The following is a 14111-nucleotide window of genomic DNA, read 5'->3' on the forward strand; positions in this document are numbered from 1 at the left end:
AACACTCAGAATAGGTTCGTCGTAAATTTGTACGCGGTAAAGGTGGGAGTGAGAGTTATAACAGCTAAATCTCTTTACAAGCTACTAAAAGATTGAGCCTGTCAAGAACTAACATCGATTCATTCTTAAAGCGTACTTTGAAGGCAACCCTGGTAGATTCGTTTCAAATTTGGTTAGGAAGGGAGAAACGCTTGGACCGTAGAGGTGAGCATTTAAGGCACGTTAGATGGGGCCCCTGGGGCACCTGGGTCGTAAATCCCTGGCACTGTTCTCACCCTACAACGCGATGGATCCGGCACCAGCAGGGTGAATCCATGGAATGCTGAGAAGTTTCCTTTCATGACTTTTAGGGATGAAGAGTTTATACTTAAATAAACCCTTCCCAATATTTCCAGATGATAATTCGTAGACAAAATGGTCTCATTTGACACCTCTAAGGAGTAAATTAAGAATTTTTTTTGTTCACTGAATAAAACAAAATACATAATTTAGCAAATAATAACATACTGCAGAGTATAACGCCTGACCAATACTAGTAATACTTACTTCACAAATCTTTAAATTCTTGTCAATTTGTAACTCCATGATAAAATAAAAGTTATTATTCGCAAACTAAAACGACTTATTTGTAAATTTGAAAATTGCATTATTAAATTGATGGTACCAACAATTTTCTAGGTATTTTAATAAAATCACAAATCGTCGGTTTTGTGACGAGGCGGAAGACTTATAAATAATAGATCAATAATACTTAGTCTTATATTTATTATACAAAATGAAATAACGTTGGTTTTTGTATAAAATTAATATTCAATTATAGTAATCATGAAACTGTCTAAGAGATTAGTGTAAGCTCCGTTGTCTTCTTTCTAGTAGTGTTTGTATGTCCTGCACTGTCAGGCCCTTCGTCTCAGGAAGATAAATCGACGTAAATATAGCAGTCAATAAACTAATCAACGCAAAAATATAAAATACGGGGCCCATTCCGACCGCAGCCATGAAAGGGTTAAAGATGACTAACATTAAAAAATTCCAAATCCATCCAGACTCGATGACCAACATGCTCATTACGCCGCGCACCTAAAACATACAATAATATGTGTACTTAGAGGTCAATATACCTATATTCATAAAGAACCATCTCTATGAAACGACTAATAATAAAGACCTCTGGCAGGAAGATCTCAGCGACAATAACGAAAGGCACGATATTGGCTCCTGAGGTGACAGTCATGCAGTATAGAAAAATGAGTGCTGCGGCGAGCCAGGACGGGGCCCAGTGGAGTTGGAGGTGAGAACCCAGCAAGGTACAGAACAAACACGTCAACAACGACGAATAGATCATGATAGGCTGCGAAAAGATAATCATAGATTGATTGTAGAAGTGTGTTACAAACATTGGAATCATAGTGTACAAACAGCTATTTTAAAAACGCTCAACGGTCGTCTTATAAAATCTGGAAGAAATTAAAAAATATATTATTTTGAATTAATAACTCACTCGTCTGCCGAAAACGTCGAGCAGGTATGCTGCGACCAATCCAGAGAGTACATTTACGAGAGCGAACGCAATACTGCTCCAAGTAGCTGACATATTAGGTAACGTATCCTCGAATAAAAGCTGTGCGTAGACTTGTACTACGATTACTCCTTGAAATATTGAAAGGCTCAGCAACGTAAGAGCGATGAAAAATCCACGGACCGTGGGTTTATGTTTTCCTAAAATTAATAAAGTTGATAATATTATCTGACTGGGGATTAAAATCTATTTGCATCTTATTGTATTGTTACTTAAAAAAAAACTTACGAATGAATTGCCATTTTGTGAGCTTTTTTGCACTCTCGGGTTTCAACGTCTCTTCTTCTGGTTGGGTGTCTGTAAAGTAATAGTAACAAAAGTCATATAAGGCAAGCATTCAAAGGGTCAGACTAGTTTGTTAATTACTTTTTCCTATCTAGACATCGTCGGGAATTTTTAATATAACATACAGGCGAAAGCTTTGAGAGGTTTTGAGACACGGTGACAAGAGGCGATGGCCTTAACACAATGTAGCATCATAACATTCTTGTCACTTTGGTAAAAATTTACAGAATTACAGAAGATATTACTATATCTTAAACTAGAACAGATGCAGGACGTTTACCAGTAATGGTGCAGCTATTTTCTTCTTTGAACACACACATAAATGAATTACTGACAATAGCTTTTTCAGAAAGACTCGATATGACATTATGAGTTCAAAAGGAAATGTTTTACATGTGATTTTGACAATTACAAAAAGATGAAAAGCTGCAACTTATGAAAAAAATGTGAGTACCTCAAGACTAGCAAATTTAGATCAACTGAGCAAGAATTGTGTGAAAAAATTTACAATGATACAGTAATTTTTTTTCCCTGACTTTAAAAACACACAAGCACTTATGCACACATACACCCATATAAACATACAAACGCTAAGGAAAACAATTTCTTATAAAAAAGCTATAAATTATAAATTCTACTCTCATATATAAAATCTAGGTTTATTAGATCGTATGTTTTATTTTACTGTTTAAAAAATTAAACCAAAAATATAGTTGCCGGCATGTAACTTGGCAAGGTTTTGACGTAGTGGAGTTAAGTTTGCATGTACACCTAGTGAAATAAAAAGTGGTCAATAAAAAACAAAAACAAGGGGTCCTATTTAAAGGCTCGCAAGTGTACTCGAGAGCGATCATCGTCTCCCGCGTCACGCATTACAGTTATGACATCTAAAATCGCATTCTGCGCCTCTACCGTCTCTTGCCAAGTTACGAGCCGGTTATTATACAGGAAAAAAGTAAGAGTAATAAATAAAGGATTTGAAAATAATTTTAAGTAATTCTTTATATTTCCTTGCGTGCTTCACATTTATTAAGAAATGTTACCAAATTAAAATATGACAAATATTGTTAATTTTTACAAACAATTTGATGGATTATTTTAGTTCGGCCGAAAAAGACATAAGCTACAAAACACTCATACAGTAAAGGATAAAAAAGTATTGTTTATAAGAGAATAGAAACAATCTCATGAAGAACGTCCTTCATGAGGTAACCACTTACTGTTGAACTGTGGACTTAAAATTTTTCTTAGATTATCAATTTCTTGCAGCACTATTTTAGAGTTCGGTTTTTCAGATCTATAAAAACATATTGCTTCGACTGCCTCCTGCAAGTAATGTTATATTCGAAATAAATTAAGTAAGGATTGAACATGATCATTACAGATGCGCACATTTTTACCTTTTCGAAGCCCTTTTTCATCAAATGCACCGGAGATTCTTTCACCAGGGCCAACAAAATAAAAGTGACTGTAAATATTGTCAGATATGCATAATTCAAAACGTCATAGCACCAAAACCCGCCGATAAAATATGATACGATGGTTCCGAAACCGAAAAATATGTTAACTGTGGAAGTGAGAGAGCCCCGTATGCTGTCCTGAGTGATCTCATTGATGAAGTTAGGGACTATCATGAACGACGTTCCGACCAGGCCTGACAGGAACACCGACAGCAGGACGACCTCCACTCGACGAGTGAACGACAGGATCGCCCACGATATCTGAGAAATAATCAAACTAAACACGATTAAAAAAAAAAAGAAACCCCCTCCCCCATGACATTTTATTGCGGAGTGATTACCTTCGTTGTGTAAATCATTAATTCACTGAAATGTTAATTGTGTTTCAAACTTGGGCTACTTTTACACACGCGTCAATCATTTTTTTAGTTACATTTCAATCAGTACTGAAACGATTAGTTATTATTGTTAAATAGATTTTTATTTTTACCATAAAAAATAATGGAACTAAAGTAGGAAGCTCTTCATTTCGGTACCAAAAAATTTGTATAATATTTTTTTGTACAGTTGTTAGTTTAGAAAATACACTCAACAAAACCTCTCTACACCATTTTTTAAGGTAGCGGCCGAGAAACAAGGCGACACCAAAATGTTGAAGTTAAGCTTATACTAGTGCCCCAGGCACATAAAAAATTTACTTCTAAAAAATGCAACTTTAAATGTAACTTTTCAATAGACTACACATAAATGCAGCCTTCGACTTACGTTGTTTTGTTATGATTTCCAAATTTTGAAGCGCTTTGTGATAATTGAGCTTAAAGTTCTTTTGGACATCAAGATCCCCAAAGACCTATTACAGGCTCACTAACGAACTCACTAGAAATAGGATCATCGTGGATTTTTAAGCGGTAGAAGTCGGAGTAAGAGGTATTACGGCAAAATCTCTCTACAACCTGCTAAAAGGCTTGGGCTTGTCCAGAACTAACATTAATTCATTCTTGGAACGTACTTTGATGGCATCCCTAGTAGGTTCTAAACAAATTTGGTTTGGTAGAGAGAGGAACTTGGACGTTAGAGGTGAGCGTTTAACGAGCGTTAGATAGGGGCCCCTTAAACTTACACCTGGGTCGCAAGCCCAAGGCATTGTTGAAGCTCCTCTCCTTGCAACGCGATGGATCCGGCACCTGCACAGTGAAACCATTGAATGCTACGAGGTTACGTCTCGTATTTCGAAAACGAACATGCCGTAAATACGAGGACTGCCTGTACAATACATCAATCACTTTAACAAAAGAAAAGTTGACCACATATAATATAACCATAAATTATCTGCATTTCCCCACTATACAAACAATAGAAAACCTCGGGTGACCTCAATTCCTTACGTAGATCTAGTGGTTAAAGGTTAGGACTGTTTACGATTCGAATGACCTCTAGTTATAGGTGTGGTAATCGGTGTAGGGTAACACCAGACCACAGATGAGAACAAAACTCGATTTGTTGATCAGGTACGCTTAGTTTACTGGGCCTGGCGTCCGAGTATGAAGGGAAAACAACGACCTTTATGCTCCGCCCAAATAAGGAAACTGGCTACCCAACTGCATAATCCTTCCGATAATCTGTATGATCAAAACTTCGCTAAAAGTGCGCTAAGTACTGCTATAGCCTAACCTTTGCTTTTAATGGCTAAAACCCATCGGAGAGTGAGGTACATTAGAAGATTTCAAGCGGTTTGAATACGATTAAAACCATTTTGTCGGTCACTGATAAGCTGATTCTCTTCTAGATAAGCAAAGAAATCGGTACAGGAATGTAATAAGAAGGATTTGTGATGTCATCCTTCTTTGTAATAGGGTGGACATTAGTCACTTTTCATGAAGATGAAACTTTACCACTGGAACAAGAACGCTATACTAAGCGCTTTAAACCTAAACTGAAATCAGGAGCTTTCGTTCTAAGCACAATCGCGGGAATACCATCGTAGCACTGGACATTTTGACGCTGAGAGATATTAAGGTTGCACTCTCTGCTTTCTGAATACAGGCCACATCGCGCATAGTGACTGTGCAATGTTGTATTTCGAGTATAGTTTACCCTCGTATTGTATTGAATCCGACGCAAAAGAACTCACGAAAGGTCGGCTTTCCTTTTTGTGCACTTTACCAGCCAACCACTGGGTTTGTGCAATGATGTTAGAGAATAATTACTGAAGTTGACCTCTACAACTGGAGTAAGAGATTAAAACGACGAGGAGAAAAACCGCCGTATCTGACAATTTTGCGGACGTGCTAATTCTTTGCTCGAGACATTTACTTTTTATAGGAATTGGAGGCGGCGTTGTACCCTTTGGAACCCTCTGGATACTTTGCAGGAATTATTGCTCAAACTCAAAATTAGTATCTCTTTTGTTTCACGCAGCTGCACCAGACTTTTCAAATCTCAATCTTTTATCTTATAGTGTCACACTAAGAACGTTGCAGGTGGGCAGGGCGGCTAGTAAATATATATATATCAATAGCCCCTCACAGCTTAGTATCTGCATTTCAATGCAATGATCACATTACCCTAATGGGAAATCGAGGTGATAACCGGTAAACTGGTATATAAGCAGGCTGTTATCATTAGAGGATTCCATCAAAAAAGGATTATGGTCCTCAACGTTGAGGATTTTGGTAAATACTGAAACCTATTGACTCAGACCATAGATTAGAATAGAGTTACAAGCGATTAATTTTCGGTACGTGATTTAGGCCAAACACAATGACGGCGTTTATTGTCACCGAAGAGCACGACTTCCGCGCTGGGGTACCATTACAGACCATAATTTGTAGGCTCCTGAACATGTCTCAAGAAACGATTGACATTCAATGAATGATATTTTTAGACCTAAAAAAGGGGTTGTCTGTGGAGCCGGTTTATGTATAATAATATCCTATGATAATGTTACGCCTTTGTATATTTAATTGCATTGTTATCATCATTTCATTACGCATGTCATACAACGCACTAAAGCCGGTCCTTCCTTTTCATCGCATTTCCCACGTTCTCGCTAGCACGACAAACTGTGACAACGAGGGGACAATGACGTGCAGACGGCATTTATCGGTTTGTAAGATATTATAATGTGAAAATATTTTAATAAACTATCTCAACACGACATGAAAATTGATAAAAAGTTAAAAGACACTTGTCGTCTATATTAATTGATTTTTGTTATGTAAATATTTGGATGCCAACTATACGTACCACTGGAGCCAGAGAAAATAAAATACAGCAATATTTTCTTCCTAATAGATCCAATAAGACCCCAGTGAGAGGAGTTCCTACTACAGCTGCAATGCTTGATAAACTTCCAAGAAGTGATATTTCCATTTCGGTCATAGGTCTGTCCAAAGTGGTGTTGGCAGAAGAGAATAAGCTTATTGTCGACGATGGCCAGGCGACTATGAGGCCAAGGTTCAAACAGAGACAGCCCACTGGAAAATTTCAATTGATTACTAAATTTATTTGACGAATAGCAGCCTGCCCCGGCTTCGTACGGGTATCTAACGAATATATCAAAATAAAAAATTGTAAAACGCAAATAAGAACTCTTCTATTTAAGTCAGGTGACTAAAGAAAGAAAATTGTTATAAGAGTTTGAATACTATTATTTTAATGAACTTTAATAATATCTAAGACTATATTTTGCTCGCGACTCCGTCGGCGTGATCATCAGAGTTATTCTCTACAACTACGGCCACTAAATTAGTACCGCACTTCATGGTTCCACTTCTTTAGTTTTGGGGTCGGGATCGTGATTCGGGATTCAGGATCGGGATAAAAGACAGCATATGTCTTTCTCAAAGGTTTCGTATATGATATATCGCTATACCAAAATTCATCAAAATCAATTCAGCCATTTAGGCGTTAAAACGTCACAGATAGATGGGAGTTACTTTCGCATTTTTAATATTAGTAGGGATGCTCTTCTAAGATCTTATTTGAAATTAAGTTATTTGATGATTTCAATGACAATTTTGTTCACAATGAAATACTAATTTAATGTTAGGTGTATTACGTTGATAAAACTCTTTGGCAAATACTTTGGCAGATAATTATTATTAGGTAACAATTCTAAGCGTCTTATAAACATGATAACTTCTAAACGAAATGTCGGAATGGGATGAAACAGAAATTATTTAAGTTTTAAATAAATGTCCCTGAAAAGATAATGCTTAATTTGGATAAGGATTAATATTACATCACACATTTCACAATATTTTTTAGCACAAAAGCGGACATTGTGACTAAACTATGATACACAGATACTTTCTCTTCCGGACATTTTTCTAGATTTTAATGGGACCTACAAACCCGTAGTACATTATTTTGTTATGTTGTCCATAGATTTTACGGCGACCGCATATATAGGTTTTCGATTTTGCACGTTGGGTTACAAAGTAGCAATCTCTTACGGTTCTCTGATTTTTTAAATAAAATATAGCCAATATATTTGTAAAATCTAAAATTAATTAGAACGTTCTATGGTTCTATCTTTTATAGTTTAGGCTGTGTTCGCAAAATAAATAACGTTTTTGGTTGATTTTTTACACCTTGTGTCCAAAAAAATCCAAATATCTTACTGAACACTGTTTTTTTTTTAAATAACACCTAGCCTATTTTACTCGTGGATAATGTAGCTTTGGAACGGTGAAAGAAATTTTAAAATCGGTCCAGTAGTTTTAGAGTATATTCATTACAACCAAACAAAGTTTTCCTCTTAATAATATTAGTATACATAGTATAGATAAATCTAAGATAAAATTAAATTAAGCTAATAGTTTCAGATAATACTACGTTTTTTTATCATTTTTAACTGCATACTCCCGACGTTTCAGTTTCTTTTCAGGAACCGTGATCACGGGCAGACGAGATGAACATTTCTGTCAGTTGGTCTTGTTATTTGTCGTCTACCGCCAGCGATTTCTTAATTCCCTAGTGTACCGCTCTGAATGCCTGCGGAATGCGCTTCCTGTGTCACGAGGTCGAGACCAAAACGTCGGAACTCGGGCGTATGAAGTTTAAAATAATGAAAACGCGTGGGATATCCGAACATGTTAGTATTATTTAAATTTAATGAACTTTTATTATTATTACAACGTTTTTTGTTTTTGCTTTATTTTGTTGTTGATCCTTAACATGTGTTCATTTTTTTTTTTCTCATTTTTGTAAAAATAATTATGTTACAAAAGCCGTTATATTTATTGAGTCAGCAGCAAAACGAATTGATTCTCAAGATCTCCGCTCCGAGATAGGGAACCGAACAGTGGCTCATGAGTAAAACATTATTTTCGTAGGTCAATCTCTACTAACTCCAAAGTTTGGCCTTGGGGTGTACTAATAGTAGAGGCGAAAGATGTTTTTATAGGAATTTGTCAAAATCTGATATGAAAATCAGATGATATCATCGGTATTGTCAGTATATAAGCCAGGGTTTGAATTTTTCAAAAGCATGTTTGTAATTCCGATTTTCACGTCAATTCATATTGTGACAGCTCATCGGAGATCAGAAAAATCAAAGATTCCTATGGGTAATGGAATGCGTCTTCGATATAAGCAACTATCGATCAATTTGTACGGTTTTATCTGGCTGGGAACTATTTGAAGAATATTTTTTTTTTATTATTATCATTCTTAGATGACACTCATGCTCTAGAACAGAACCAACGAAAGTCGTGTAGAAATTTATTCCTAGCCAAAACAGCAAATGACAGTGCGGTAAACCTCATTTCTGTCACGCCACACTTGCTAACAGTAGCGTGGACACCATATATGCAAATAAGCATTGCCTACCCTACCTATACAACAACTAAACCTCAATTGTTTAATTCTTTCTTACATACTTTCAATCATACATTACGAATGTTTACAGACATTTAATCATCATCATCATCATCATCATCAGCCTATAAGAGCCCACTGCTGAGCAAAGGCCTCTTCTCACATGGAGAAGGTTAGAGCATTAATCACGATGTTTTCCTTCACCTTCCGTCAGTGGTGTCTAAATACTCTTAGAAAGTACATATGATTAGGAAAAGATCACATTGGTACTTGCCAGGTTTCGAACCCGCACCCTCTCGTATGAGAGGCGGGCCTTTTAACCTCCAGGCCACCAAGACTTTAGACATTTAATATGCCATCAGATTCATAATTTGGTAAAATTGATAAAACTGAAAAGGGCCATCTATGAACGTTAAAAGAAGCAATTTCGACCGGCTAACGCTGCTAACTACAAATCTCGTGTTGTATGCAGAAAATATTTGCATGTGTGTGTAAAAACTACGCATGTTTAGTGTTCGAGCTGCACTGCTTCCTTAACCCTACTCGTTTTAAAAGTCATAGTAACTGAGTAGATTGTCAAATGAAAAGGGACTTACTAATTTGTCGGTATACCGTTCAAATATTGTTTTCTCCTCTTTGTTATTATTGTCATTCGAAGCGCAAGCGGATAAGTTTTAATTAGCTAATTAATACATTTTTTAACGAATTATGAAAATCATAGTTGTTAGCGCTGTGCTGATGATGTGTGTTTAACGAAATAATTACGATTATATTTTCAATGTTGTCGTTTGATGAAAAAATTAAAATAATTACAAAGGGATGACATTATGTGCCGAATTTAGATTTATGTAACTAAAAAAAAACAGGTAATATTACTCGTTGTTTTAATAAAAATTATTATGATAGTTATAATTGGTTAGCAGGTTGTGTACACACAAAAGAGTTATTTTCATTTCCTTATCTGTTGTTTTTAAGTAATATTGATAAGAATGTTTGGATCTCCGCTGGATATTCAGATTTAGATAATTTTCATAAAGCTGTCATGAACAGCTCGTAATTGTTTAAGGGTACTTTTGTGGCTCAGAGGTAATAGATAGATGTTAGTTCTTACCGGACTGCTGTAATGTTATGCGCGAATATTAACAATGTTGTAGAGGAATTTGATTCCCTGAATAAATGAGTTACTCAAACTTATGGCGGGGCGACGGTTTTATCTTCCGAGATTGGTGGAGTTCAGAGCTTATTAAAACAGAACTGCCCACTCGCCCCGTACCATTGCCTTCAACCCGTATACGTAATATTATTGTTTCAAAAACTTTTAAACGGGTTTCTGGGACTAAACTTTTTTTTAGTACAGTCGGTCAGTAGCAAACAAACACCAAATGATCATCATCCTGGCCGTAAGGTTAAACTCATTAGAAGGTACTGAAATTATGTTGAGAATTTGTATGTTTTTTCGAACGTACGTTCTGCTTACCCTACCCCAAATCTCTGTGCACGCCCCTGCTTTGACAAGTATTATTTCACTTCAAATTTGATCTGTTTTGATCAGGAGTATGAGGCAGCCTCACCGCGGCTCCCCGGCAGCGATTGCGACGCTTACGTTCGTCCGACTTATTTGACGATTTCCATTTCCAATTCCTTTTAGAAATTTTAAAATAATGAAAAAAACTATCTCATTTGCTAAGCGTTTAACAGGAATTATGATAGATACAGAAAGGTGAGTGAAAAATTATAATAACTACTAAGTCACTGTTTGGATACATATAGTACGAAATAAACATTATAAAATAAGTATCTACTTTAAATTTTGAACAGAGCTTTTTTGTTGAGTTTCTTTCCCTACTAACCAGATCTTAATAATATTAGTATAAATTTCAGGTATCAATTGCTGCTGTGTTACTTTTTTTCAATGTCAAATAAAAAAGTGCCAGTGTAAGTCGGCTATTACGGAGATAGTGCTTCCACCAGCTATGACTCCATTTCCTCCGACCAAGGGGTGGTCTGACAGCCTGGGACGACCCAGTCACAATAAAAAGAAACATCGAGATAAGGCAGACAATGTCAATATAAGTTTAGTTATTATTCTAAAAAATATATAATGATCTTATATTAGGGAACATGCTACAAGAGTTTTTTATATATCTGATTAATTGTTATTACTTTGCAACAGCAGTCGATCTAATAATCGATCGATTATGGTAAATCATAGTTAATTCGGAAATCCATGAATACTTCACAAGGTTGTTGCAGACATTTAGAAAAAAAAAACGACCGCGATTGTTATAAATTTTTCTTCACTAACACGAGAGCAACAAAGAAAATCAGTTAACTCAAAGCTTTTTTCCTCAATAAAATGTTATCAATTAATGTAAATCCACGAGAATTACGTTGTCGAGGATAACGAAATTAAATAAAGTAGTCGAATTTATATCATAATCGTTAGGAAAAGTGTTCGTCCAAAAGTGTTCGTCTGTATATTTTTTTTATTAATATTATGTTGTAGCCGTATAGGCAGGTTTGTAACATGTCATGTTTAAGTCATCTGACAATCACAGGTTTCGTTTAGAACGTCCTCATAGTTTTCATTCAACCGTGAGACTGGAATCTGGAACGAACCTAAAATGTAACTTCCTATATTTATAAAGTGAGATATAAAGATGGATTGTCGTAATCATCAAGCCACTGAGAAGAAATATAAAGATATTTGTTCGCTTTAAGATATTTAAAAATTGCGTACGAAAATTAAAATCTAAATCAAGTCCTATTCGCAAAATGTTCAGAATCCAGAAAAAAACCATCAATCGTGTTTGTATAACCCACATCACTAGTGTGGTCTTTTGATGTCACAGAGTATGTACGTGTCAAGTCAAGAACGTGACACCCTTTTTAATTCCATAAATTACTCTTTATTTTTTGTACCGCGAAAGAGACTTAAGGTGAAAGATTGTCAAATTTATTTGGTTAGTTAAAACGTTGAATTATATTTCACAATAAACACAAACAAGCAGCTTCAGCGACCTTACGGTCTAGCATTAATGTTGCTATAACATAACGTAGCAAGGACTTATTTTGAGTGACAAAAGAGACATTGATCTCTCGCTGCTCACTCAATTAGAAAAGATTTACATAAGGTTAGAAATAGGTTAGAAAAGAAATACCTTCACTGATTAATAAATATATAGCCAACTAGACAACTAGTATTGAAAACACGCTTGTAATTGAAAATGTAATGTAATTTAAACAACGATGGCTTTGTACAATCATGTAATTAATGTTTATGATCTTACGAGTCAATGTTGTAAATATTTATAGCACGTGCTTGCACAGAGGAACCAAATATAAGAGCAAAAATATAGAGCATGTATTCATGACCATTACAAGAACGAAGAAATAGGTATTTCAGAGAAAGGAGAACTATCAGAATACACAGGAGGAGGGATTCAATAACCCTCATTAGTCTAACGTAGGTCATTTAAGACAACACTTTATTTTTAATACCTGAGTGTCTGTAACTTATATTTTGCCTGTGTCACTTCTCTGCATTTCAGTTTTTTTTTCCAAACCAAATTCCCCAGTATCGTTTTATACACCAGGTTACTGTCATGGAATTATTGAATTTACTTTTATTTATTTTTTTTATCAACTAAAGAATGTTCTTATAATAATTTCAAACTAAAAAACTTCTAATATTAGTCATAAAAAGTTCAACATCTACATTTTAAGGACCTTTTTCTCTTTACATGTCTCTAGTCCAAGCTAAGTGCTAAGAGATAGTTCTCTCCACACCGACTAAGTGTAAAGCGGACTTGACGGAAGACTAGATAGTGTCTTGGTTATCACGTAACAGTAATATTCTGAGTTCGGATCCAAGACGTTTCCATTAACTTCTACATTCAGACATATTAACTTTTAGAGCTTTGACGTTGAGAAAGACTCTATAGTTGAAAAACATAAGTTAACTGTATTAATGAAGTTTGTAAAGAAACACTCACCGATTAATGCACAATATATCTGTCGGAAGACGCCCATGTTTCTTCACTTTATTATCTTTCTTTTCTACGGCGGTCTCCAGATACTTGAGATATCTTCACCTCTTCGCCGTTTCTAGTTTAATACGACACTAAAAAGTCTCTAATTGTTTGAACCCACGAAGCCACTAAATGACGCCTTTGTAAATAAAACATTAGATTACCACACTTACAGCAGGGATCATTTTTGTTGGCATTATATATATTATTGGATTTCTTCCGTCATTTTAGCTTACCTTATCATAATATTTTTAAACATTTTCAAAGAATCAAGGCCTCTGAATATTACTCATTTATATTATATTGTGTTTGCAGTACAAAACACACTGTATTTTTTGATATGTTGTTTAAAACATGTGACGGCTTAAAAATATTTTTATATTTAAAGCATTGGTTTTCTAATAAATATCATTTCTATATATTTTCCTGAAAACTCACAAAAATCTAAACGATAATATTATTGACTGTATAACATACACGCAACGAATTGAAAATTAACCGAACAACGCCGGGGCAACAATGTTGTATGCAAATATTTCATACAACGAGTAGCGTCTCTGACTCCGCGAAACGAGGTCCTGGCCACACAAGAAATGAGTTGGCACTACTATACTAACATCGGAAAAATCATGTGTATTAGGTATGTGCAGATTATAACTTTTTATTATGTAATTTTTATGAGGTCTCATATTCAATACATATAAGTAAGTTTTGTAGTTTTCCCGGAACCTGTAGCTGGCAGAGAAACGCACTCTGTAACGATTGAAATAATTCTTAAAGTACTGTGACACTATGATCATATTATATCAGTGTTATAATTCTCTTTGGGAGTTGAGTGGTAACATGGGCCACCGGCAAACTTACCACCCATCAGACGAAACCATGCGACCAATCAATTCGTTCAGTCATGAAGCCACATGGAACATGGGTCTT

At 35.4% G+C, this 14111-nt stretch overlaps 1 protein-coding gene across 1 annotated transcript; it reads right to left on the bottom strand.

Annotated features, from left to right (window-relative positions):
• Positions 1 to 760: 760 nt before the first annotated feature.
• LOC116766567 (uncharacterized) lies at positions 761 to 13285 on the bottom strand. Its single transcript, XM_032656464.2, has 8 exons — positions 13143 to 13285; positions 6571 to 6800; positions 3265 to 3585; positions 3085 to 3190; positions 1808 to 1876; positions 1502 to 1719; positions 1169 to 1351; positions 761 to 1080 (listed from the first exon to the last, which is right to left on the bottom strand). Exons 1-8 carry the CDS (start codon positions 13177 to 13179, stop codon positions 844 to 846), a joined length of 1401 nt encoding a protein of 466 aa, XP_032512355.1. The 5' UTR covers positions 13180 to 13285; the 3' UTR covers positions 761 to 843.
• Positions 13286 to 14111: the final 826 nt, after the last annotated feature.

This window comes from Danaus plexippus, chromosome 15 (assembly GCF_018135715.1).
Source record: "Danaus plexippus chromosome 15, MEX_DaPlex, whole genome shotgun sequence".
NCBI classification, from domain to species: Eukaryota; Metazoa; Arthropoda; class Insecta; order Lepidoptera; family Nymphalidae; genus Danaus; species Danaus plexippus.